The sequence below is a fragment of the Montipora capricornis genome, chromosome 10 (genome assembly GCF_036669925.1).
Source record: "Montipora capricornis isolate CH-2021 chromosome 10, ASM3666992v2, whole genome shotgun sequence".
In the NCBI taxonomy this organism is placed as follows: domain Eukaryota; kingdom Metazoa; phylum Cnidaria; class Anthozoa; order Scleractinia; family Acroporidae; genus Montipora; species Montipora capricornis.
This window is the reverse complement of record NC_090892.1, coordinates 71,500,174-71,527,673: the sequence shown is the minus strand read 5'-3', so window position 1 is coordinate 71,527,673 and position 27,500 is coordinate 71,500,174. Positions and strand designations below refer to the sequence as shown.

The window sequence follows — 27,500 nt, the reverse complement described above, 5'->3', positions numbered from 1 at the left end:
TGCGCACCTCAAATGAAACACAGGCTCACTACTAAAGGGAGAATATTTTCGTACTGAGTCCGTTTAAACTTAGGAAAATTCACTGCGGAACACCTTCTAGACTTTAGCTAACTTTTCCTTTTCTGCTTGCAATCATTATCGTAAAATAGAAACGTTGATTACCCTTGACTTGTCGAGAATTTTGGGTACTTCGTTTTTGACGTGCACTGCTAAGTTTAAGCAAATCATGTCATACGTTTCCTCTTTTACTACAGGTTCCAGACGAATTTAGCAATTTTCCTTGTAGCGATGACGGATTTATTGACACATTTCAAGAGCTCCCGTAAATACTTGTTTTATCCGCGCGCAAGGAAAGTGATTGGTGAAACTCTTGAACTGGCCGATTGTAATGCAGGGTAGTGTGGCGTAGTCAGTGCTCAGTTACATCAATAATTAAGGAATGCCTCCTTCCACTTTGCAAAACTACTGTGATTTATTTCTTGTTGTTATGAATAATTTGATCACAGGGAACACCACACTGCGTCCATACTCAAGTCAACGACCAACAACGCCACCAAGGCCAAGTAAGTAAAAGTCACACTCGGCTGTGCAGAAAAGACCACCTTATAAATTTGATTGAAGAAACTCGTTTACTTTGTTATGCAAGTAACATTTTTCTTGCCAGAACCCAATCAGGGAGACCGTCACGACCCCTGTGAGGCAAGACTTGTAACAACACTACTCGCACATTTGTCGCTTTAGTGTTATTGGATGTCATAACACGTGTCTATCTAAAAATTTGTAGTCAGGCGTCTTTAAGATTTATTCGTGATGTAGTTTTAAGTTATTGTTACTGTTATCATCAAGAGCCAGTTATTTCGCAGTTTGAATATAACAAAGATAAAGATTGCATGAGCGCATTGTTAATAGGAGGGCAGAATGGCGCGACAAGTTTCGTCATGTCACAACTGCGAAATTTTTACTAGAGGATATTTATTATGTGGTGTATTTCGTATTTTGTGTTGCTTATCCTTGGTACTGGGTAATGATGACCATTTTGTGTTGGGTATTCCAACAACTCCTCCTCGAACGCCTTCTGCACCATCTACGTACAACTTTGCCTGTAGAAGGGCCACCAAATAAGAAGAAAAAGCAACCTAAACTAGGAACTTAACCCGTTTAATACTCAAGCTGCTTCCAACAACTCGTCCATAGTTTTTTTCATGCTTTAACTTTGAATTGAGTTAATAACAATTATGTTATTTTACTTTCAGGCATTTTCTCTTCGAGAACAGTGGCACCAACTACCACCCCTTCTGTGATCCTCCCCTCTGGACCAAGTGCACTAAACTCGACTTCTATTCAAGCCACTCCTCCTCAAACGCCTTCTGCCCCAGGTACGTACAACTTTACACTGTACCTGTAGAAAGACAACAAATAAGAAGGAGAAAAAGCAAACTAACCTAGGAACTTAACCCCGTTTAATACTCTGCTGCTTCCAACAACTCGTTCATGGTGTTTTTGATGCTTTGACTTCAGATTTTGAAATGCGTTAATGACAATTATTGTATTTTACTTTTAGGCATTTTTTCTTTGAGTACGGTAATACCAACAATCACCCTTTCTCCGATCGCCTCAGGACCACTAAACTCTACTTCTATTCAAACCATTCTTCCTCAAATGCCTTCTGCACCAGGTAGGTACAACTTTCCTGTAGAACTAAGCAATCCGATGAAGACCAAAAGCAATCTAAGTAAACCCGGTGAATATGACGATATTACTGCCGTGTCCTAGCGCTTTTTGCTTTTGACTTTTGTTGCAAACGTATCGATTGTAAGCTTTGCATCTTGAAGTTTTGGGACAGCGAGCTGTAACGTGGAGATGAAAGATGAATTATCATTGAAACACTGGTAACATTATCTGCCCCATAAACTTGAGAATTCATGAAATCGTGCTCGTCCAGCACACTCTTCATCTCTTTTCGGAAGCTTGTTCGTACGATAAATAGTTCTTTCATGGCTACCGGCCTTTTCCCTCACCGCGTGGGATCTAAAGGCATCAGAAAGATCTTAATAAATTCATTAGAGAATCTTTGGTTTTTTTTCCATTACTACGGAATTTCAATTTCAGATACGTGTCTCTGATTGTGATTGGTGTTGTTCTCTTCAATATTTTACTTACTGATAAAGCTAATTTTCTTTCAGATTGTGGGTCTTTCAGAAACAACACCCTGAGAAGTCCCGGATATCCTAACAACTATCCAAGAAACATGCATTGTGTCTATCGAGTTCCTATTCCTTTTGACCAGAAGTTGGTGATTTACTTTAACGTTTTTGAGTTGGAACGCCATTGGAATTGCCGGTAAGTGCCAAAACATTTAGGATTGGGTTTGTTTTCCAAATATTTGCTCTACGGGGCACCTATTAAAGGTTGCTTTGCGTGGGCGTGAAAATGTATTGGAGGTTGTAAACGGAGGCCTTAACATATTCCTTATAATGAATTGGAACATCAATCAAACTGCGGGTAAGTGCCAAGACGTTAGCCAATAATTTGCTTTGCAAATACTTTGCTCTATTCTACATCGATTACAATATTTAATGCATGGGTACCTTGTTGTGTTCTGGGATGACGTAAATGAATTTTCATTTGGAGATTATGAACGGACGCTCAAACATACTGTCATCCTATTTCATCGAGCTTTATTTAGATCATCAAATTTATAGGATAGCTGGTGGCCTTGTCTTTAAGTAATTAGATTTCAAGCCAGAAGCTACGAAGGCGATCAGCTGATGTAGTTTGGTTAGTGAGCGTGCAGCGTGTTTTGAACAATGTAAGCCTCGACTAACTCGGTATCCGACCGCTTCCAATTAGCATCCAACGTTTCGTTCAGTAAGATTTCTAGTGACATGCCACCTTTGGAATACAGCCCTGTTCCTGTGGATCACACACTTGACGAGTTAATCATTACACCAGAGGCCGTTGAACGTTCTCTCTTGGCGGTAAGGGAAGGTAAATCACCTGGATCTGATTTAACGATCTTTCCATAGTTGTCAAAATATGCGATAAAAATCGCAGAGGATTTCGAAGACAGGATTTCTATGCAAATAATTTGCTATTTTATGATGTACCCAATTTCTCGACCTGGTTTGACATGAATGTGACATCTTTTCTTTGATTGCTATTTGATTAATGTGCTTTTGTCCTTTTATATGATAGGTACGACTATTTAAGAATCAGCAATGATAGGAACCATATAATCGGCACATACTGCGGTGTGCAAACTGGACGAAGCGTGCTGATTACCGGTAGTGCAGTTGTGTTGTCTTTTCATTCAGACGGGAATCTTCAATATAGAGGATTTGACCTACATTTCTCCTTTTTCCCACTTGGTGAGTTGGACATTAACACGCTCACGACCAAGTGCAGTGTAGTGAAGTTAAGTAAAGTGAAGTGCAGCGTTGTGTAATGTATGGCAGGGTAGTGTGTGTAGAGTAGTGTAATGTAATATAGTGTAGGGTAGGGTAGGGTAGGGTAGGGTAGTGTTGAGTGTTGTAGGGTAGTAAAGTGATGTTTAGTTTATTTTCGTGTTCTGTCGTGTCGTGAAATTTCAAGTCAATTTTTAATTTTAACTCACACAAATATCATTTACAGAGAGTCAATATTAAGGCAAAATGAAAATCTAAAACCAAGGTAATCACAGATAGCTAAAATACAACAATTGTGCGAAAGTTTTTTTATATTTAAAATGTTTAGGAAACTAATCGAGTAGGTGACTCAAAGGAAAATAAAGTTTATTTAAGGAACACAATGCTGAAGAACATATTAGTGTAAAAAGTATTAGTTCGTGGACTAACTACTAACTACCTTAATTTACCATTAAAATAGACCTGCAATGGCACTAATAATTCATATCAGCTATTGACGATTGTGTTAGGCTCTTACATGACACCTATGGAGTTCAGGTTGTCTGCGTGTGCCAGATCATCATGCGATATTAGTTCTTTATATATATATATATTGGCAGATCTTGAAAATAAGGTTCGTCACCTTTGGTGGCCAAATTTTCTCCAACCTAGTTCGATTCTGTGTTTATCTACACAGCAAACGAGCGCGCCGGCAAGCGGAGCTCTTGGTCACGCAAAGTTTTTAGCGTCCTTCTTATCGTAAAAATGCCATGATATAAAATTTAGATGAGGTATAGGGAAAAACTGGCTGCTGCATGAGGGACTAAGCTCGAATACTACTAAACTATGTTATCTACAATGTGTTTTTTTTTTTAATCCAGAAGATAAGAACCTATTTAACAACCTAGATAGCCTAGATTTCTGTTAATTACCATTTATGTAAGAACCTGTTTAGGCTAAATTTTAGAATGGAAGGTTCTTACTCGCAGGGTTTTACTGTATACCTATGCAAAGCACATATAAGTCATCATCATCTCAATAGCGTGGTAAAACCTCTTAAATTGTGCAAGTTGAACACATACATGTCACTTTACGATTGAGCAAATGTGATGTCTATATTTATCTGTTTCTCTAGCTCCTCCTAAGCTGGATGCTGCTCTTAAGAAAAACTCTATGCTTGTGTTGTTTCACTCTACATTACAATTAAAATGTATTGAGAGAGGAGACCCAGAACCAAACGTCACCTGGACTAACAATGGAACTCAAGTTGCTAATAACAACACTCTTGTTATCACTAATGTGACTTTCAAGGATGCTGGCCAATATGGATGTGTTGCAAAGAACAGGGCAGGAAATGTAAGCGGCAAAATTTGGATTGAAGTAATAGGTAAGTCAGCTAAATCACAGGGCACCCAAAGAAACTGTGTAACCATTGGAATATTTAACCGTAATATGAATTATAATGGTCTTGAATTGTAACAAATATAATTAAATCAATCTACTTTACAAGAAATGTCATGGATTGAGTAACAACAAGAAATGCATACAGTCGTACATTTAATTAATTACGATCTTACAAATGAGGTTATAACTATGCTGCAGCATATAACGTAACTGCAACTCTGTAAAGTCACTGTAAGCATCCTTTAACTAAGAGCGATTACATTATATTGCAAATTGGTTTAATTTCCAACCAAGAGGTCAAGAAATATAACTGCATGTAGTCCACATGCCATTACAACTTACCATGCCCCTTCATATTGCATTAACGGTAGTAATGGGTAATTTCGTGAACCGTGAATTGCCTTTTTTATAAAACGTGATTTTGTCAATTGCTGTGAGCCGTGATTTTTGAGAATGCCTATCCGTGAGATGAGAATCGAATGTTTAATTCATCGTGAACCGTGACGTGATTTTGCTTCATGGTTTTGTTTGTTTGTTTTTTATATTTATTTTGCGGGAGTAGGAGCCCGAGAAATTATAACAATGGACGGTAATAATACCTCGGCAGAATATGATACAACAACGCCATCTGGATTGCATGATTCAATGAAACGTGAGCCTTCAACACGTGACCTGGCTAGCCTTGACGGCTTTGCTGGTCAATCAACACGGCGAAAACTAGCTCGGAAATCGTCTCAGAAGGTCGCGAGGCTCTTCCCAGTGAGTTTCTGCTCCTCTTTACCGCACTCTGCATTATGTGCCTTTACTCCCTGAACTTATCGCCTATATCTTCTTAGTTAAAGAAGGTTACACTTGTATTCCTTTGTATAGCTTTCAGCGATCTGGATCGAGGAGAAAGCGACGTCATTTACTCATTAGCTTAAATTTTGGGCTCTCAGGTTTTCAAATTCGTGTTCTGCATACTAAGTAAGCCGCATTCACACACCGCATTTTCAAGCTAAGAGTAAATGACCTCACTTTCTCCAGGCAGGCTCTGCGTCCTTTTCTGTTGATGTCGAAATAAAAGGCAAAATTATTTTGGATGTAGAATTGTGTATTTGTTTAATAGTGGTTGGAATATGTTACATTCTGCAATAGTTAGTAATATTTAATAAGAATGCATTATATACATTTTTCTCCTATAAATTGTTTTCCCGATATACTCTTATTTTAATCAGTCGCTCCTGTAGTTTACGTATCCCCACAAAACCAGACTGTCGTTGAAGGAGAAACAACCAACATTAGCTGCAAGGCGAGTGGTGTACCACATCCAAAACTATCGTGGAAATTTGAAAACAGAGAGCTTCCTAGGGATGCTGTCATTACAAATACTTCGAACCAGTCACTTCTTCAGTTACCAAAAACTGCAAAGAATATGGAGGGATGGTACAAGTGTATAGCCAAAAACGAGGCTGGTGAAGAATATTCCAATTCTTCTCTTCATGTATTAGGTTTGCTTTTTTTGCTATGACTTTTGTATACGATTTAGATTACGTGCCGCGTTCTTTTGAAAACAAAAGGGTTTGAATTGAATAGATTTAATTTCAAATGAGATGAGTTACAGTTCAAAAGGCAGCCATGTGGATTTCCCGCTACTCCGGCTTAAAAGGAATGCAACTTATAGAAGTCACGAATTAAGACCCGACGTTTTGACTGCCTAGTGCTTTCCTCAGGCGTGATCTAAACCTGTTACGTGACTCCTTTTATAAGCCCACTAGTTAGCGGACATTAAAGTTAACGCAGACTTGGTGAAAAGTCTGCAGGCTTTTAAAATGCGGTGTTGAGAAAAATGGTCAACATTAGCTGGAAAAAGAAGCTCGCCAATGAGAGAGTGTTGCAAATGGCTGGTGAAAATCGCAGATTGTTGTATACAATCCAGAGAAGGAAAATAGAACATTTTGGACATGTCATGAGACACAATGAAATGCTAAGAGTAATCACGGAAGGAAAAGTTGAAGGAACAAAAGGTAAAGGACGACAGGGAAAAATGTATTTAGTTGATATTTGCATATGGACAAAGCAGAAAAAGAAAAATGTTACTATTAGGAAGTATAAGGACGGATAAAGTATCACATGACCTCCTACTTCCGCAGGAGATGGAACTTTACATGAGGTGGAAACAGGTGTCAGGTACGCTGTGTATACTAGTCCTTGCAATGACTGCGAATACTAGTATAACATCGGACAAACCAAAGGTCAGTTTCGCGTGCGTTTAAAGGAGCGCGAAAGAACAGTATTCCTTTACAAAAAAAAGTAATTAAGCTTTGTCGTAACATGCTTGCTAGACCAACCGTGGAATTGGGTAAAATATGAAATTCAAACATTATTACCACCAACTGGCAGTACCATCAAGTGAACGCCTTTAATTGGAAGCTTGGCACATTAATTCCGCCCACGCTCTTTCAAAACGTGATCATGGCGGTCTTTTACCTTACACCTATCTACACCTTATTGATAGGAAGTGACGCTAGTTAGTGAGTGTATGAAAGGAGTAATATAAAAGCTTAAGATCACCTCTGGAGAAGATACTAGGCAGGAGTGGGGAAGCGTGAACCTATATTAAATTTACTTTTCCAGCGATTGGTTAGATTTGCCGAGACAGAAGTCGTTTCCTGCTGCAATATAATATAGTTTTTTATACTTTTGATCCCCAGCTTTCAGTCTCTTTACTGCATATTACAAATTCTGCAGTAAAATTTGACCAGCTTTCAAAAATTAACTTATCTATCTCATTAAAATTCCTCAAGTTTAAATTATCGGAACTATCTTTGCATTGTCGTCCAAATTTTCTTTTCTTAACACTGATTTCACTTTTTTAAGCAATGAGCTGGAACTTTGCGAGGATATTTATCTCGCCGAATTGTGCCATTTTAATCTCAGAATTTCCCACTGCTGAGATATCTCCAAACCCATATCCCACAATGCTGGAAGGGGATACACTGACATTGACTTGCAAAGCCACTGAAGCTACATGGCGAATCACGTGGGAAAAGAATAACGTTTCTGAGATTCAAAGAGCCAACATTACTGAAAACGGTGACAGCAGCATCCTCCTTATTGAAAAAGTTGAAGTTTCTGACAGTGGTAAATACTTATGCAAAGTACTGAACAAGGCAGGCTCTGCGTCCTCGTCTGTCGATATCAAAATAAGAGGTAAAATTATTTTGGATTTAGAATTGTGTGGTTGTCTAATAGTGATTGGAGAATGTACAATTTTGCTTTAATGAATTAACTCTTTGTCCTTGCTAGGGTACCCAGTTCTCCCCTCCCCAAAACAAGGTTGTGTGGAAAATTTAAAGCGTATTACAAATAGCCCTGTTATTTTACGCATAAAATCTGTTGTACAGACACAATGTGTCAACTCATTTTGACGCCGATTGTAGATGCGTTACCAAGGTAAGGGTCTTCATAGCACATTGACTGTCAAAAATATAAACTTTCGTGGTAGCATATTAGTGATCAAGTTTGATCTTACAATTGCATAAATATGGCAGAAATGGAAGTATACATGTAAGTGCTTAAACCTGTGTTCAGTCACCTTAAGAATTACAGCTTATGACGGAATAGGGGATTGAAAAGGTCAATGTAAAACAATTTTATCGCTGACTGTAGAATAAAACAAGGCTTAAAGTATGGTTATTCCTCAATGGATGAGTTGCCAGTAATCGGATCCCTGCTTTATACGCAAAGGGTTCTGGGATCGCGAGGGGGCAAACATTGTAAGTCGCTTTAAGAAACTGTATAGCGGTAACTTCTTTCGACGTCCAAAAAACGATTTTGGAGAGAGATCAACAATTTTTTTTGACACAGTTTATTCAGAAATCGATCTAGGCAATGTTTATACTTGGCAAGTGTTAGTTTTTGTTTGAATAACCGTGAAATATGAGATAAAATTTGCTGATTAACTTCCTTGCTTGCGTAATGTTATAAGGTTTATTGTGAAATGATCATGAAATATTAAAAAAAAATCAGGTATAAATCTGGAGAAAATAACTCAATAAACCCGTTTCAGTTGTATTTACGTGTGTATAGCGGGCTAGCTTTTGGCCTGTTTCTAAACTCAGCAAATCAAATAATATTGCAAATATGCCTGGTGGCGATCATTGTGCTGTGTGGTTTGTGACCAAGATCGAAAGTACCCAGAAAAGCAGAAGATTCTTCATCACGTTGAAATATTAAGATTTTTCTCTTCCAGGAATTTAAAAAAAAAGGTTTCGTCGTTGGCTGGCTAGAGATATTAATGTTTAACGTTTCAGTGAGTACGAAGGTCTGTTCAAATCATTTTGTACAACGTTACAGAACCTCTGAATGTCCTACCGGCCAACTTTGTACATAAAGGAGTACGATTAAGAGAGTAAACCTTAAAGACCTGCTCCAAGGATCAGATATACAGAGAACTAGTATAACGTATTGTTTGAATTTGAAGCTTGACAAGTTTCCTTGGATCCAGTGAAATACTTGACAGAAGGAAAAAGTTGTTTAACAGCTGAGGCATATGAATTTCCAGTGTTATCGAAATCAATCGAAACAGAGAATGTTGTACGTTCTCAGAAAGTAGCATTACAACAGCTTCCTCGAGACAGATTAAGAGATTGAAATATGCTTTGCTTGAGCATAATCATCGTAATACATTAAAATGATTCAGGGATACATGTACCCACAGAGTATGAAGAAAATTGTACGAAGCGGCTCAAAAGCCGTTGGATTTTTTCAATCAAACTAGAAATTGACGTTCGATTTCCTCATCTTTCGTGTCGCTCATTTTATCCCTCCAGAGAGTAACAGCTCTGTAAATACAATTTCCATCTTCTCTGCAGTCAACGACTTCTTTCTTTGGAGGAGGTAAAATTTCCAGAAGCCATAATTCATTTACGCAAGACGTAACTAGTAAGAAAACAAGGAAGGGTTACGTTTTTGCAAACGTTGACCTTGTAGCATTTAAATTTCAACAGACTTGCCTACTAGAGGGTGATGTGAAGTGCTAGTTTTCTACCCATATGAACCATGTGAGCGTTAGACCTACTAATGGAAATAGGCCCTGGGAATTGAATCCACGACCTTCGGATTAGATCACCGCTGCTCTACCGACTGAGCTCTAAGGTCAAACAGGAGCACGTCGTGGGAATTTAAGATGTCAATGTCACGGCAATGAGTATGTACAAGTACAAGGAAGGGTTACGTTTTTGCAAACCTTGGCCGTTTATCACTTATATTTCAATAGACTTAACTATTTGAAAGAAAGATGTGAAGTGCTAGTTTTCTACCCGTATGAACCATGGGAGCGTTAGCCCTAATAACGGAAATGGGGCCACACAAGGACAGAGAAAAACTCTTAACAGGGTGTGAACTAGTGCTCACATGGTTCATATGGGTAGAAAACTAGCAATTTTCATCACCCTCTAATAGTTAAGCCTGTTGAAATGTAAGTGCTACTCGGCTAACGTTTGTAACTACTTAACCCTTCCTTGTAGTTGTACATAGTCATTGCCGTGACATTGACATCTTAAATTCCCACCACCTGCTCCCGTCTGACCTTGTAGCTCAGTCGGTAATAATAATAATAATAATATATATAAATTTATATAGCGCTTAAACTATAAAATATTCTAAAGCGCTTTACAATGAAAAAAGACAAATAAATAATAAATACTATTTACAAAATATATAAACGTAATGCTTACGAACTAAAGTAAACTGATTCATAAGATGTGGATATAAAAACATCAAAAAATATGTACATATAGATACAAAATTATAAATATATAAAGTAAATCTAAATGCATAAAAGAAAAGAAAAAATATATATGTAAACTGAACAAAAAAGTTCATGACAATTATGCAATTAGGAGTCAATAGTAAGCCTTTTTAAAAAGATAAGTCTTAAGATTTTTTTAAAAGTCTCCAAATTTGCCGATAGTCTAATGTCAATTGGTAAATCGTTCCATATTCTTGGTCCGGCTATAGCAAAAGCACGGTCTCCTGATTTTGATTTAGATCTTGGTATGAACAGTAGTTCTTTATCATCAGATCTAAGTTTATATCTCCGTGTTGGCTGAATCTGAAGTAAATTAGTTAGGTACACAGGAGACAAGCCATTTACTGCTTTAAACACTAATAGAGCAATTTTGAACTCAATTCTCTGCTTCACTGGAAGCCAGTGTAGTTTTATAAGCGATGGTGTAATGTGGTCGTACTTGGGAATAAAGCATATGACTCGTGCAGCTGCATTAAGCACCTTTTGAAGACGTTCTTGTTGATATGCAGGTAGGCCAAACAGTAGCGAGTTACAATAGTCCAGGTGCGATGTTACAAAGGCGTGGACTAGTATTTTAGTAGTGTCTGTTGAAAGAAATTTTCTGATTTGTCTGATGTTGTAAAGTCCTCTGAAGGCTTTACTACAGGTCTTGTTGATGTGATCATTCATAGACATTTTATCATCAAACCAGGCACCAAGATTCCTGATGCTGGTCAAGGGTGCTATGTCAGCTGTCCCCACTTTCACAGAAGGTATTTCCACTTTAGCTAGCTGTTGGCGAGTACCAATAATGATAAACTCAGTTTTGGTGTCATTGAATTTTAGTTTGTGAGAGATAAGCCAGGCACGAACTTCAGCAATGGCAGCACATAACGCAGATAGTGCACGATCCATCTCTTCAGAGGATGACGGCCGAAAAGATAGATATAGCTGCGTATCATCCGCGTAGCCTTGCATATCGGGTAAATGTTTTTCCATAAGTTTAAAGAGTCGAGAAGTATACAGCAGGAACAAGATTGGACCAATACAACTTCCTTGCGGGACTCCATATTTCATTTGATAGTCTTTAGAACAAGATTTACCAACAACTACTCGCTGTTGTCTTTCAGACAGAAAAGAACGGACCCACTGAAGTGCACTACCAATAACACCGAAATCAGATTGAAGTAAGTTAAGTAGTAAATTATGATCAATAGTGTCAAATGCAGCACTTAAGTCAAGTAATACGAGAAGTGTAACCTCTTGTCGATCCATGCTTAGCAAAATGTCATTCTGCACCTTAAGTAGGCAAGTTTCGGTAGAATGGTATTTCCGATAAGCAGATTGGTTGCTAGGAAGCGGTGCATTCTCAGAGCAGTGCGACAATAATTGTTGAAGTACCAGTTTCTCAGCACACTTTGAAATAAAGGACAGATTACTGACAGGTCGGAAGTTGTTGAGTACAGGTTCAAGGTCCAGTTTTTTCAAAAGTGGTTTCACAAGAGCACACTTCCAATCAGCAGGGACAAGTCCACCACGGATGGAGAGATTTACCATTTCGGTTATTACTGGGAGAAGTTCATCAATGCATAACTTCAGTAGCCATGTGGGAATTGGATCCTGTTTACAAAATGCACTAGAGGAGCTCATGATGACAGCACGAACATCCGATTCTGTAACGGTAGAAAATGAGTGAAGTTGAATTTCTGGTGGATAACAATTAATTTGTGGTGGAACCACATGAATGCTGTCAATTTCCTCTCTTAGCAGCGGTGATCTAACCCGAAGGTCGTGGGTTCAATACCCACCCTGGTCAGAGTTTTTCTCTGTCCTTGTGTGGGCTCATTTCTATTAGCAGGGCTCAGTTAACGCTCACATGGTTCATATGAGTAGAAAACTAGCACTTCACATCATCCTCTATTGGTTAAGTCTAATAAGAAAACAGCTTATACACACGAAAATACAACTGAAATAGCTTTATTGAGTTACTTGCTTCAGATTTATACCAAATTTTGAAATATTTTGAGACCAGGACGCGATGTCAACATTTCAAAATAAACCTTACGCAAGCAAGGAAGCTCTTCAGTAAATGTTATCTCATATTTCACGGTTATTCAAACAAAAACTTACACTTGCCACGTATCAACATTGCCCAAATCGATTTGTGATAAAACAGTGTCGAAAAACCCGTTGATCTCTCTCGATAATCGTTTTTTGGACGTCGAAATAAGTTTCCGCTCTACATTTTCTTGCAGCGCCTTGCAACGTTTGTCCTCCTGGCCAGATCCCAAAACCCTTTGCGTATAAACAGGGATCAGATTACTGGTGACTCATTCATTATGCAAAATTCGCTCATTATTTATTTATTTTTTATTTTATTTTATTTAATTTTTTTGGCAGAATATGCTTACTTAAAATAATAGAAAATAGAAATAAAGTACCTTTAACAGCCGCGGTTAGCATATAATTTCATAATTCGCTGATAGATGTTGTTCAATTCATTACAACCCCAGCAACTAGCGTTATAGATAACTTTGGACATAACAGATTGATCTAATCTTACCACTGGCCAACCAAGTTTTACAGTTTTTAAATAATTTTCATAATAACATCAAAGTCACAATTGAATTTGGGGAAAATAGCCAAATCCCTTTCCTCGATATTCTTCTTAAACTCGTAATCAACACAATTTCTCAGTCTACATCTATTTATCGTAAGAAAACTTTTACGGGTCTTTATACCAAATGGGACTCATTCACACCTAGGAAATACAAGATTCAACCTTATCCGCACACTTCCTTTACGTTGTTATCGTATTTGTTCTTCTCCTTTTCTCTTGCAATCATCACTTAATGATCTCCTGAAGTTGTTACAGAATGGTTTTCCAGTAGGTATTGTAGTAGGTATTGTAAACTATAATATTAATGATGTTTTAAGGCAACAACAAAATGACAGCAATAACACAAACAGCAAGATGCTGATCACCAAACAACGTTACCTAAAAAGATAATTGACATAGTCTTACCCTAAGTTGGGTTTACAAAGTAATGTCATCGCTTGGCAGCTTAATGTAACAGTTGTATTAGTAAGTTTTACGGTCAGTTGCATCGACCTTAGAGCGCTTTTTAATAGTATCCGTAACATCAAGTCTTTTTCCAGTGTAACGACAGATTACCTCGATCTCTGATGTCCAAAGTTATCTAAAAAGCAAGTTGCCGGGATTGGTAAGGCGTTGTTCAGTTTTCCCAAATTTTTGCCTGTTAAATTTCTGATTTATTTAATTTTAATTTTTTTTTTTTTATGTGTTGTTATTATTATTTTTTTATAGACGACTCATTTGTAGTCGGACGCTATTTTAATTCCAAATTTCTTCGTAATCTAATGACGGGTACGGAGTTTGCGAGAAATTTAGTAAAGTTTGCGACAAGTGTGCGGGTTCTTTTACGTCCCACAGGATTATGAACATTGAAGGGTCGGAGACGGGACCTCCGGCTTATCGTCCTTATCCCAGAAGACTAGATAGTCTACCCATTTGCAGATGTAATTACAAAGGCAGCACTTTCTCCTCAGTTATTTAAAGACCCTGAGTGTTGGTCCGTCCGGAGTTGAACTCACGACCTCCCGACAGCCCGGTGCTCAACCAACTGAGCTACTGGTTGACAAAATTTTTGCTTGCATGGGTTGAAAACAGTCCTGAATATGTAAAAACAAAGGGTTGGAATAAGAGTTTGCCAATTATGGTTGTGGAGTTAAAGCAATACCTGTTTCGTTGGAGAACTCATTCCCAACAATACACTGAAAATAAAAGTTGAATTTTCTGAATTCTTTTTCGATAGGGCTCCAAGACCAAAAGGCTAAAAATCCAAAAGCCAGAACAGGTAGGCTATGATTAACTTCTTTGTTCCTTTCAAAGGTCTCTGTTCCACCGTCTAGCCTGTTAATAATCAATACGTGAGCGAAAACGTAATGGGACTTGACGGTTGTCTACTCACGCAGGTTTTTTTTTATTATTATTATTATTTTTTTAATCCAGGAGGTGAGTAATGTATTGCCAAATGACGTAAGTGTCTTTAAGTGAATCATCTGGCGTAACAGACTAACTTATGATTCATGAGTTGGCTGATCTGCCACAAACTAGTGCAGCAAGATCTAGTCCTTTCCTTTCATGGTAGGACTACTGTCTTTGTCCATTCCCAAGGGTATCTAACCGTAGAACCTCCATCGTGATTCCATAAGTTCTGCATCAACAACTTCAGGATGCAGTGAACGACTTGATTGGCGTATCTGGCAGTAACAATATATCCCAAAAATATCTGGCGAACCATCAATATATACAAAAAATATTTTAAATCAATTGCAGCCTACGCAAACTCTCATAAACTTTCTTTGGAGGTGAGAGGGCAGATGATTGTGGGGAGTGGGCCTCCACATCATCTGATTATGCGATAACACGCTTGCTGTAAGTGAGCGAATAAGCATGAAAAAATACAGTCAAGTTGATTGAGTGATGGAGCCTACTGCTAAAGAGTATTGATCATGCTCTAATAAGCGAGGAGAGGTTTACAAAAAAAACAAAATTGTTGACCAACATCTTTTGGTGACATCAATTGCGTTGTCACATTCCGTCTTCGCCCTGGCCCCTGTAAAGCATGTAATTTTCGCCGGATATTAAATATATATTGGTATAAATATATTTTTTGCAATATAACATAAAACGAAATATCTGAAGCTACTACAGACTCAACATCTTGTGTAAACTAGAACATAAGGATGAATAAGTTAAACCTAAAGGCTCTTATCCTTTCTTGAAATTGCCCGAGTGGCCAGTGACGCAAGATCATTTCAGCAACGTCTGTAAATACAAGTAAGATTATTCGTTAATTTGGTCTTAAATTCAAAATATTTAATTCATCTCCAGTGTTTTTGAGTAGAATGTTTCAATTTTCACTACCTTGTTAGAAGACATCCTGGCACGATAAAATGAAGAGAAGCATGACTGAGATGTCGCTTGTCTTTGGCATGCTAAGTTTAAAGGGGCTATGTCACGCAAAATGTTGTAATTCCATGACACGCAAAATGCCCAAAAATTAGAATGAAACATTAAAATAACCACTAAAAACTGTTGAAAAACATAAAAGAGATACATCAAAAGGAAAGAGAATCATGGATGGACAGAAAGGGACAACATTGAAACGGATTGCATTTGGTCAATCTTGCAAAAAGTCGGCACGACGTTTTTCACCAGGATAAAGGTCGTTTCTTTTCAGAATCATCTTGTTTGTGACTTAACGATAATTTTATCAGTACAGGATTTCCTGGCATTACCATTTTCGAGTTTTGAACTCATGATTAATTAAAGTTGTCCCCGAAATACCCTAAAATAACGTGGCATAGCCCCTTTAAGTTTTTCCCTTAAATTGATAATACCATATAGACCGTATTCCTGAATCGCGGCCAATAAAAAATCATCCTTTGTCTTTGTGCTGATCATCCTCACTAGCCTCACTTTGGCAGAAAAAGTCTTTTGAATTTTCCTTTGCTAACGAGGCTAGTGAGGATAATTAGCACAGAGAGAAAAAAAGTCATTTATGAATACGGTTCATAGCAATATCTGCTAAATCGCTTGGTTCCTTTAAGCTCCAATAATCGAAGAAGAGTAGTAACTTTGCCCCTCCAAATTCGGCCTCGAATGGCATATATCCTGCGCGTTGAAAAATTTGCAACCATGTATGGTTCTGTTTTTTACAGCTACCAGAGCGATAGAGTGGTACTACATCGTCGGCCCTTTTTCTGCTGTGGTGTTATCAGCATTAATCATCTGGTACCTTTGCAAACGACGAATGACAGGTACATATCACCGCATCTTAAGTTAAATAGTGTTACATGTTTCCATGTAGGTATTTGTGATCTCGTGGAGCAGTGTAATACATCGGAAAGGTTATTCTCTATGTTTTTAGTGTAGTCCTAGTCGTAGTCTTAGTCGTAGTAGAAGGCCTAAAGCATTCGCGATTTCGTTGGTTGTCATGACAATTACCAGCCTTCCTCTTCGGCATAAAGTCATGTTTACTTGGTCTTATAATCTCAGTCTTCAAAGAACGTGGTATATTCATCCCCACCAACTATATATTTCCTTATTTTGTCTTCACATGATCTTTACGTCCCTGCACTGAGCAGCCACAGCGAGGTAAGTCAATTATTATTTTTTGGTCAACTCACTTGTACATATCAAATGAAAGATATTACAATTGAACCCAATGGGAACTCGGAAAAATCCGAGCCCCAGATGGGATTCTAACCCACCACCCTCCGTGATCTTGTACGGATGCTCTAACCACTGAGCTACTGGAGACTCTATGGTGTGCAACCGTGAAATGTGGGTATTTGACTCGAGCTGCATCACGCAGCCACAGAGTCAATTAGCGACTGACAGCATAGCTCATAACTGCTGTCACATTGAGAGCATCATTGAAATCCAGTTGCCTGTATTTCTGTCAACCATGGGGCCAACCAACCACCAAAGTGAGCGAATGTGAGAGAATGGCTAACACATATCAAATAGACCATATTCGTATTCTCGGTATTGGACTGGAACTAGCTTGCAATGGAGGCTAATGCGGGGGAATATATTAGAAAGTATTTGCATTTGAAAAGATTCCCCCGCATTAGCCTCCATTGCAAGCTAGTTCCAGTCAAATACCGAGAATACGAATATGGTTTATTAAAGGTATTACAATTGAACCCACTGGCAACTCGGAGCCCATCTGGGGCTCGGATTTTTCCGAGTTCCCAGTGAGTTCAATTGTAATACCTTTCATTTGATATGTGTTAATCATTCTCTCACATTCGCTAACCCACTTGTAATACACAATAATGCACTTTAAAAGAAATAGAGACCTTTGCTCAGTCGTTCTGATCTCATATACTGCTCATTTGTCTAAAGTGAACGTTAACGGTAATAATAGAATCTCGACAGACCTCAAAATGTGGTCGTAAGAAATGTTTCCAGCGAGATAGAAATGATTTAATGATTCTTAAAAACAACAACAACAAAAAAAAACTAGTCTCAAAAACTGGTGCAGACGGGTTAACGAAAAGCATTTCCTCATTCCACAAAAATTAGAGGGATTCTCTATAAGTGCAACCAAGGTCATCTACCGCTCTTTCTATTGCTTGTGGTTTTGTACAAGGACGATTTTACACTCTATTCGATTTCCTTTTTTTCGTTTTCTATCTTGCAAGCAATTTACCTCTGATTTATTTATTTGTCATTTTTTGTAGACAACTTTTTTTTTTTTAAAACCCAATACTCCACAATACAACCATACTGCACTGCAACCCACTACATTAGCCATTAGCTAATCAGAGAGCTTAGGCACGAGATGTTTTTTCTCAACACGGACGTTGACCGGAAGTGATTTTCAAAATGACGTCACACGTTCCAAAGGTCAAAGCTGGGTATTTGCTGTCCGTGGTGAAATGAAAAAAAAAAAAAAAACGCGGAAAGGTAAGTTCATTTGATGTGGAATAACTCTATAACTTTATTCATTGATTTTAATTTTCTTGTATACTTGCGTATGCACTGGACAATCAACTTCATATTTCTTGTCATTTACCGAAGAAATTTGCCTTAAGGTGGCTCAAACACTTGAAAGAAACGTTCTTAATGGAAGGATTCACACCACAAAATTTATCACGTAGCAGCAATGTTATGGTACCATGTGAAACATCAATTATTGCTAAACAAGATATAGTCATTTTTTTTGACGTAACAAGTTATCAGGGCAACAGAAAAGCTTTGCAAAAACACCTAATTTTTTTTTTTCAGCAGGCCAAGAAGAAACTCTCTACAAATTAAAAAAGAGAAAATTATGTGGAGCGAATTTAGAGCTACCTCTAAATTTGCTGCACAGATGACATTTCAGAAATAAAAATGAGGGTCACCGAGTTCGTTTTTGAGACATGAGCAGCTAAAGCCAAAGTATAGGGTGTTTTTGCAGGGGTTTCCTTTTGCCATAGTAACATTTTTTACTTCAACTAAAATGACCGAATCTTTTCAGCAATAATTGGTGTTTGATATGATACCATAACATTGCTTTAAGTGATAAAGCCTGGAAAGAAAAGATTGATTTTAGATCTTAGGCATGTGAATAACCACCTGAACAAGAGTAAGTTCAAGCATGAGTGCTAAGGCATTTTGGTTGCTAAAGGAGTTCTTAGGCCTGGAGTCCTTATGTTTTCATTTGATTTGAAATCTGGGTATCTCCACCTAGATTTCTTCCCTGAACGCAGACAATTTCTAGCCCTTGCTTGGAGATATCAAGTCGGTACTGTCAGATACTTCATATTAACTGTTTTGCCTTTTGGGCTGTCTTTGGCTCTCTACATTTTCTCAAAAAAATTAAAACCTTTTCAACCGTTTTGTTCTTTGTATTCTTGCTGCCACGAGCAAACGGATCCCGAGCTTTGTTGCTGACATTAATAGTCTTTAAGTAGGGATACAGCGACACATCCATATAGGCAACGTATCTTTGTTGATGTCAAGAAATCTCACGGTACGCGCTAATATATTCCGCTCAATTGTGGCTTGATCACGTGAAATCAAGTCAAGTGACGGCGCTGCATTTGTTCGAAAATTCTGGCAAGCGATCCTTTGTAAATGCAATGGTATTCCAATCTGGCCGGTTAAACAGAGGCCATCTCAATTGGGGTATTGTGACGCATTCGGCGTAGGATCCGGTAGTGTAGTCGCTATCGAGGTAAAATTAAAAGTGTTTCATCATAATTGGTCCGAAGCTGAGAGTAAAGAAATTTCCACTTTTAGAGGAATAAAAACAGTCTCCTTGTCGTTTGGTGCTTTTGCAGCAGAATTTAAATCACAAACTGCGTCATCCAGGGTCCCTCAATTGCAGAAATTGTCATTGAATATTTTTCAGTGATATATGTTAAACGAAATCACCATAATGAGATGTTAATTGGAGTCTCGGGGATCTTATCTATGTGGCAGACGAAATAAGCAGAATAATAGATTATGATGATTACACCATCACTGTTGACGACATCTTTAAATTCTTAGATAAAGTGTGGGGACCCATAAGTTTGACCGTTTTGCGTGTCTAATATACAATGATAAACTGGCATAGTTTAATTCAAAGTTTTATCGGCCAGGCACGAGTGGTGTCAACGCATTTTGTCAGGACTGGGCTTCTGTGAAAAAGTGCTTATTCCCATGCAAGGGGGCGGAGGAGGATACTGAGAAGTTTGTTTTGATTTGAGGCTGTTGAGATTCCTTTGTAAGGTCGAAGGAATTGTTTAATGATGTTGCTTTATCCGTTCCAGAATGTTTGTTTCACTAAAGATATTTACAGGTGATGCACTTTTGTAAGATGTTTAATCTCCTGTTTTCTCCTTTTTTTTTCCTCAGCAATTTCTGAGGTAGGCTTTTGGTAAAGAAACGTCCTGTCCGTTGGCGCAAACATTGCTGCTACTTCCCTAGTAAATGAGAGGCATTGAAGGTGGAGAACCAAGAGAGTAGCCAGTGACTTGCGCGTGGGACTAAACTACAACGAGGCTTTAGGTTTCCAAGAATCTAGTAGTGTAGATTAAGCTTGGTGTTTCCTTAGCTTTGCAGTGTCAATTCATTCAGTAAACTCGTGCGCTCAACACCAAATTCAAGCCCTTTCTTTGTCTATCAACATGTATGAGGTCTTTGCTGACCTATAGGCTCCTGTAACGACACTGTCGATATCTATGCCTCTCATTGGTAGTGAAGGCAAAATATAGTATTCCTGACAAGAAATATTTATTTTGCCGGCACGGACAGGAGAACTGACGTCGTGCGATAGGGATTATGCGTATACTTGTCAGGTATATGCAGTAGATTGTTACGATTTGAAAACCTTTCTAGGTCAGCAACAATTCACTTCACATGTTTAAGTTTGATTTAAGAGTGTGTTGTTAGTTTCCAAGATTCGTTATCGTAACTCAGCCCCCGGAGTGAGCGGCTCCACAGTTGCTTTTTTTTTTTTTTTTTTCCACAAAGTGCTTTTGGCTCGTCGCATCCAGTGGTATCGCAATAACTTATATTACTGTGAATTGGTTTGTCTCTGGAGACACATGTGTGCATTGTGGCATGTGAGATTGTGAGCAGTATTTGTTTTGTCAGTGATCCTACAATAAACCAGCGTATGAGGTCTTTGCTGACCTATATGCCCCTGTATCTACTCTGTTGTATGCGTCTCATTCAGTTGGTGGTGACGGCAAAGTTTTACTATATCAGGATCCATTCAGAATTACCCATGACATCTCACATCCAATTTATAGCGTGTGCAGGTAAATTGCAGGTTTCAAGGCGTGTTTATCGTCTCGTGCCAATCCTTGATTGTAACTTTTAAAAAGGGTATCTCTTGTCTTTCTAAAAGAATCTTGATTCAGTCTTAAGAAAGAATCAAAAATGCTTCACAACTAGCGAAATCACTAATGTGACATGGTTAATGCAAGCAAGTCAAGTCACGGACGTCGGTTTCGACCCAGTTTTTCTTCGGCTACTTGGCAACCGTCTCGTGCGTAAGCTCTCTATTTTATACTTAACGTATGACGCCCCCTTCTGTAAATAGCATTGCAATAGCTAACCACAAGCAAGAGGGAATGAAGGTAGAGAACACATCTCCATGCCTCATCTATTTTTACCTTCGCGCCATGCTCGCACAGCCAATGGCAACCAATCAGGTGTCTTCCTCCAAACAGCCGCGCATCATGACCACGCGCTAAATTGAGATTGAAAAAAAAAAAAAATTATTGGAGGAGACAAAAACATGGTGGAGATGTTCTGTCCCCTCAACCTCTCTTGCCACAAGACAAAAAAAAAGGAGAGAGAGGGGGGCCGGGATGCGAGAATTTCACAAAACTTATTTGAAGATCAAAAGTCTGTTTCCCAAGAAATGTGCGAGTATTAAGCTTACATCACATGAACCTATCTGGCATTGTAAAATGGCAGCTGTTGGATATTAAGTATGGCTTTCTTAGTTAGTTTGCCACTCCGGGTTTGGGGCATCATACACCAACATCATTGCTTCTGCAAGTCAGATGTCATTTCGAATTCTTTTGACTTCCTGCATCAAATAACCAAACCAATTACGCTTTTGGAAACTTGCTGTGACAAAATGAAAAACAGTTGTGGCGAGCGGCAACCAACCCACCATTGGAAAATGAGAGAACTAACACTCAACATTTCTGGATTAAAGATCACAAGGTGCCGCGGAAGAACATGAAATGGAGGTGTTGAATGTTGAAGTGGACGCATGGGAAATAGCACGTCGCCAGATTGAACTTGAGGAGGTCATTGGTTCAGGAGCATTTGGAACAGTTTGGCGAGCAACCTTGAGTCGTGAAAATGGAAAACCAGGCATACGTTTTGTTGCAGCAAAGTGCTTTTCTCGTAAGTACGATTCGGCTTTGTTAATTTATAGTTTCCATCGGATACCTTTCAGTTGAAGAGGTATCACAAGTGCTTTAATGAACTGCCTGTCACGTAGAATCTTACAAAGCCTCGTTCAACATGCACGATAAAAATGTGTCGTAACAGAAAGAAAAACAAATCTTCATTACTATGTTTTATGAAAGGGTGCAGCAAAAATCATCAATTCTCAATCAACTCTTTCATAATCTACCCACCTTTATCTTAACCTCGAAACAAATGCGGAGATTACCAAAATAGATCACCTTCTCCTACCAGGTTTGCTACTCCTTTTCTCCTGCTTGATCCCTATTCATTGCAAGTGTGCAAAGACATTTTGTTCTTTAACTTTTATTTCAAACTTTCATGGCGACGTCTTGCCTCAAATACACCAGATCTTTACCCTCGTTGCACATTAAGGGATAAAGTTCCTCATAAAATTCATAAATAAATAATGCTTTTAACCATTTATATAGCCTATTTTCCATTGCTAAATTGCAGTTTAAAATACGACATTTGAATCGATCAAGCATATTCGATTCTCCCTTAGCGTTGGAACCCCAAACACTGAATCAGGAGCAGGCGTACCTTAATTGACTGGTGCGTGTCTTTGACAGCCAAAGGACACAAGTTCGATTCTCAGCGACTTAAATGTCTGCATGTTTTCATGACCAAGGAGGTAGAAATCCATGAAACACCGCACAAGTCATGTGTCCAATCTGATTGTACCCTGGTATCATTTGTTGTAGCCACATCTGGAGATGAAGGAAAAGCCGCTCTGATGAGAGAAATCGGGTTGGGCAAAGTTATTGGAGACAGCCCTCAGCCGAATATTGTTCAATTCATTGGCTGTGTCACCACCCAAAGTAAGGATGTTATGGCAACTGCTAAATAGAAACAGCTGTGAGAAATTTGCACCAATAGTACAAGACCGCTCGTGAAAACCTTATCAATCGATGATATTCAGGGCTAAATTTGTCTATTTAATTTTTGCCGTTTTACACGAGTAATGAGAAAATGGCCGTTTTCACCACATTTCCCAGGAACAAATTAAACCCTCTTAACGTCAAGTTCAATTCCAACAATTGCATAGCATAAGGTCAAGAAACAGAAAAACAGAACAATTTTCAAAAAACAAAAGGTGAATCATCAAAGCAATGCCATGGAATAATGACAAAAGATATGACATTTGTTTTGGCTATATAAAACAGTCATGTGCCTGATTTCACACTTCTAAAGAGAACCCACTTGGAGCCTCTTCATACAAGAAAGTGTTGGAGGCTTTGGTTTATTTATTTATTTTTATTTGCAATTATTATTATTATTATTATTTATTTATTTATTTTTTAATTATTATTTTTTTTTTTGTGCGAGAAACTGGCTCAGGCTGCAAAGACCACCAGGCGGCGATAAATTATTGAAAGGAATTGTACATTTTGCATGACAATTGTATATTTTATCTTTAAACATATGTTATAAAATTAACGGTAAAAAACTACAACGTTTCGAAGTGTCCATGACCTCATTATCAAGTAGAATGTTAAAACTGATATAAAATTGTAGCTCAGAGATTATATACAAATAAAATGTGATAAACTTCATTAGAATAATGAGCGTTCATTGTTATTGGTGTTTAACGTGTCAGTTCGTGCAGTATTTGTTGAAATAAATACTTTTGCACGTATTGTGTCAGACTGCGTGTTTAGATTTGGTTTTCGTTCGCAAATGAATAAAATTTCTTGCATTTGGCAGTCCTTTTTCCCGCAACATTTCTTGAGAACAGGAAACATTTCCTCTAGGCTATTGAACGCTACGCCGTGGGCTTCTTTCAGATGCTTGCCAATGACAGGGGCTTTATGTTCTATGCGTTGATGACGCACACTAACATAACATTCTACTTGATAATGACGTCATGAAGACTTCGAAACGTCGTAGTTTTTTACCGTTAATTTTTATTATCAAATGTATTTCTAAACGTTCTCTGATTAGAAACATATGCTATAAATTTTTAATCATCTCTTAATCACTATACTTTCTTCATAGAAAGTTCTTCACACAGTTTTTTCAATCATACAGAGAAATAATACAAATATGTGGAAATTATGAGTAACGTTGATTAGTATAAATACACAGGTGATTATACAAAATCGCGTGCTCTCATTGGCTCGCTATCTCGGATTATCAGCCGATAATCATCTCGACGGACAAAATGGCTGCCAGTTGTCGGTTTGCTATTGTAAGTGAAGATGTTTTGCATGTTGAAATGTTTCATTTTCTCCCTTTGTTGATATAATCAACTGTGTGTTTATACTAAAACAATTATTCTCCTCAGGCTCAGTGATTATCGGTGAATATTCACCGGTGAATATTCACTGATAATAACTTCGCCCTCGGCGAATAATTGTTAATTAATGTTTTTCTTTTTATTAATATTATTATTATTTAATTCATGTCTCTTTTTCTTTTTCTCACTTTTACATTTATTCTTGGGTAACATAACATAACTTGGGAAATGTGTAGATATTCGCCCTTTTCTTCATTCTCATCCTCTCTGCTCATTCAAGGTGAGCCGCTAATATGCGATGCTGACAAAGTTGGTTGGCCAAACTTTGATCTTCCAACACAGAGCCACGCAAATACTGCTTTATTTGTTTACTTCTTAAAAGCATCTAAATGTAATAATGATAGAGCCCATATCCACCTTTCCGAGAAGTTAACAGTTTGAATGCAGCATTATAGAAGTTGTCCAAACTCTGTGTAACCTTCACAGTACACCCAATTTTGATCATGGAGTACTTACCCTGTGGGGATCTTCTGGGGTACCTGAGAAAAAGCCGTGGAATTTCCGACAAACATTATCACGGAAAACTAGAAGTAGCGCCACTGAAGACCTATGACCTAATGTCATTTTCAAACCAGATTGCTACTGGAATGGTGTTCCTGGCATCCAGAGGGGTATGTGACACGAAACAAGCATGTCGTGAAATATGGTATTACTGTTGCTTATTGTAATCTTTCCACAGATTAAGATTGTATCTACGAAATGCATCATGCGATATGCTTACTGCTTATAGTGTTTAACATTATGTAGAAGAAAATGTGTGATCCATTTATGATATTCTTATATCGAAAAGAAATGAATTGCTGTGGGTGACACGTACTAGCGCGTACTTCAAACACTGGGTTTTCTACATTGGGATAACGCTGGAGGACCATGCACCGATCCATGCCTTGATATTACATAGTGTGATCTGCGCCCGCCGTGGTCGTCATGATAATACAACAGTCATCTTTTTAAGTCAGTAATCGGGGAACTTTGGCTATAGCTCGAACAGACTACGTTATTTTCTAATCGTATTAGTTAATTAACAATTATTGGATTCGGTTTTCGCGTGATTGCGATAATATCAAGGCCAAAGTTTGTGTTATCTGCCGAAGCCGAAGGCGGATAACTCAAACTGAGGCCTTGATAATTATCGCTATCATGCGAAAACCGAATCCAATAATTGTTTTATTGTGCATATTCCTGAGCTGCACTTGTAAAGACAAGTGGACTGACTCATCCATTTCTTTGGATGAGCGGCAAATCAAAGAATGTTTCTGCGGTTGGCAGAGTTTTTCTTTCCTCTTCTCTGCTGGTTAGTGTGTCAGGTGACGTCACTTCTGCATGCATAAAACTATTGTCTGTATGTATGACGTTAAGTCTACGTATATAAAATCTATTGTCTTTAGGTTTGACGTAGTAGAAACAGAGAAAGCAAGAATTAGCTGCGTGCTTATAGCCAATCAAAATCGAGCTTATGAGACCAATATATAATAATACCTACTAATTTTTTTTCAAAAGTTGAGTTTCATTAACTTCCTCTGAGTCATTTCAAGTAAGCTTTAACTTTGGATCCGCTTGCAGCCCTCTTGTTGATAGGGAAATCGCACCTCTTCACTACAGGTGGGATTACAGAACATATTATCCTATACGCGAGCATGACTAACGTTGATTATTTTCTTTTTGTAGATTATTCACCGTGATCTTGCAGCACGAAATGTACTTCTTGATCAAAACCGTGTGTGCAAGGTCACTGATTTTGGGCTATCTTACCAGAACTTTAAATATGGACATGGCAATGCCAAAAAGGTGGGTTACATTATTGATGGATTCCCTTTCACATTGTTCCCTGTGTACCTCTTTGACGTTCTGTTTTTAACACGAAAATGCAATGCTGTTTTCTCCCTAGGGCTGTATGCCAATAAAGTGGACGGCACCTGAGATACTCTTTGGAGATCCTGCAAATCTGTCAAGCAAAAGTGATGTGTATGTGCTTTTGACGATTACATTTCCAGACTTTTGAAGTATTTAGTGCCTACTGTATCAGGTCAGAAAATGCAATAATGTTATCGCCTAAGAGGAAAGCGATTCTTTTCAAACTCAAGTCGATTGATACTATATCTGAGTAAAGTAAAGAAAAGGAAAAGAACTTTATTGAAGTGTCTAGTCGATCCAGGGCTGGAGCACAGATTGGGGACACTGAAGACTGAAATCAACAATCAAGCATATCAAGTCAAATATTGGTTTTTGAGGAGAGCCATGCAGGGAAAACCGGAATGTCCGGAGAAAAGCCTCTCTGTGCATGGTAGAGAACCAACAAACTCAACACACACATTATGCCTAGATTATTTGTTTTTTACAAGGAGAAAACAAGGATTTGTTGTTGATGGTGTTGCTACGAATCATTTAAACATTAATAGAGGTGTCCTCCAGGGGACTGTATTAGGCCATATATTACATTGTATCATGGTCAATGATATCAAGGTCATCGCACCGAATCAAAATTTGCTTGTAAAGTTTTCTGGTGATTTAGCTATTTATCTATTGTTGAATGGACAACTGTTAATCTCATGCAACTAAACTTCAAGAAAACGTGGAAGATACTTCTTAAAGGCAAACCCCTAAGGCTTTACCACTTCCACTGACTTTTATAGAAAGAAAACCCAGTCTGAATTTGCTGGGTGTAACATTTCAGTCCGATCCGTGTTACAGTAATTGGGATTTACATCTAGATAATATCCTATCGAAAGCTAGCAGTCGTCTGTATATCTTGAGTGTTTGTAATTTCTATGGAGTACCGTTGGATCATCTTCATCTTCTTTTCATTAGTCTTATTTCACCTATATTTACATAAGCTGTGGAAGTATGGTGCTATAATAATAATAATAATAATAATAATAATAATAATAATAATAATAATAATAATAATAATAATAATAATTTTATATAGCGATAATTCGAAGGTTAAAAACTGCTTTACAATGACAGTGAATTGAAAACTAGATAATAGAATTATGTACATAAGAATAAAAGTAAATATTTACAAAGAATGTTTTTATAAAAAGGGGCATAGTCAAATAAATTTTATAAAACCTAGTATCTGACGACAACATCTTTACCAAAAAATAAAATAAAATAAAATAAAATACAATTCATTTCGATTAA

General features: G+C 37.9%; 1 protein-coding gene and 1 long non-coding RNA gene across 2 annotated transcripts in view; both read left to right on the top strand.

Moving 5' to 3' along the window:
* LOC138021514 (uncharacterized) overlaps positions 1-3,329 on the top strand; it is a 10,066-nt gene extending 6,737 nt beyond the window's left edge. Inside the window, exons 2-3 of the long non-coding RNA XR_011126377.1 lie at positions 2,184-2,340; positions 3,196-3,329. This is a non-coding gene — a long non-coding RNA (uncharacterized lncRNA). The remainder of the gene's footprint in view (positions 1-2,183; positions 2,341-3,195) is intronic.
* Positions 3,330-4,535: 1,206 nt separating this feature from the next.
* Positions 4,536-27,500, top strand: part of LOC138021278 (fibroblast growth factor receptor 3-like) — a 32,089-nt gene continuing 9,124 nt past the window's right edge. The window contains exons 1-12 of the mRNA XM_068868126.1: positions 4,536-4,770; positions 6,005-6,277; positions 7,707-7,979; positions 14,397-14,438; positions 14,594-14,596; positions 16,309-16,407; positions 20,805-20,889; positions 21,801-21,994; positions 22,762-22,878; positions 24,783-24,967; positions 26,025-26,144; positions 26,245-26,321. Of these exons, the coding sequence (XP_068724227.1) occupies positions 4,557-4,770; positions 6,005-6,277; positions 7,707-7,979; positions 14,397-14,438; positions 14,594-14,596; positions 16,309-16,407; positions 20,805-20,889; positions 21,801-21,994; positions 22,762-22,878; positions 24,783-24,967; positions 26,025-26,144; positions 26,245-26,321 (1,682 nt within the window). The 5' untranslated portion in view covers positions 4,536-4,556. The remainder of the gene's footprint in view (positions 4,771-6,004; positions 6,278-7,706; positions 7,980-14,396; positions 14,439-14,593; positions 14,597-16,308; positions 16,408-20,804; positions 20,890-21,800; positions 21,995-22,761; positions 22,879-24,782; positions 24,968-26,024; positions 26,145-26,244; positions 26,322-27,500) is intronic.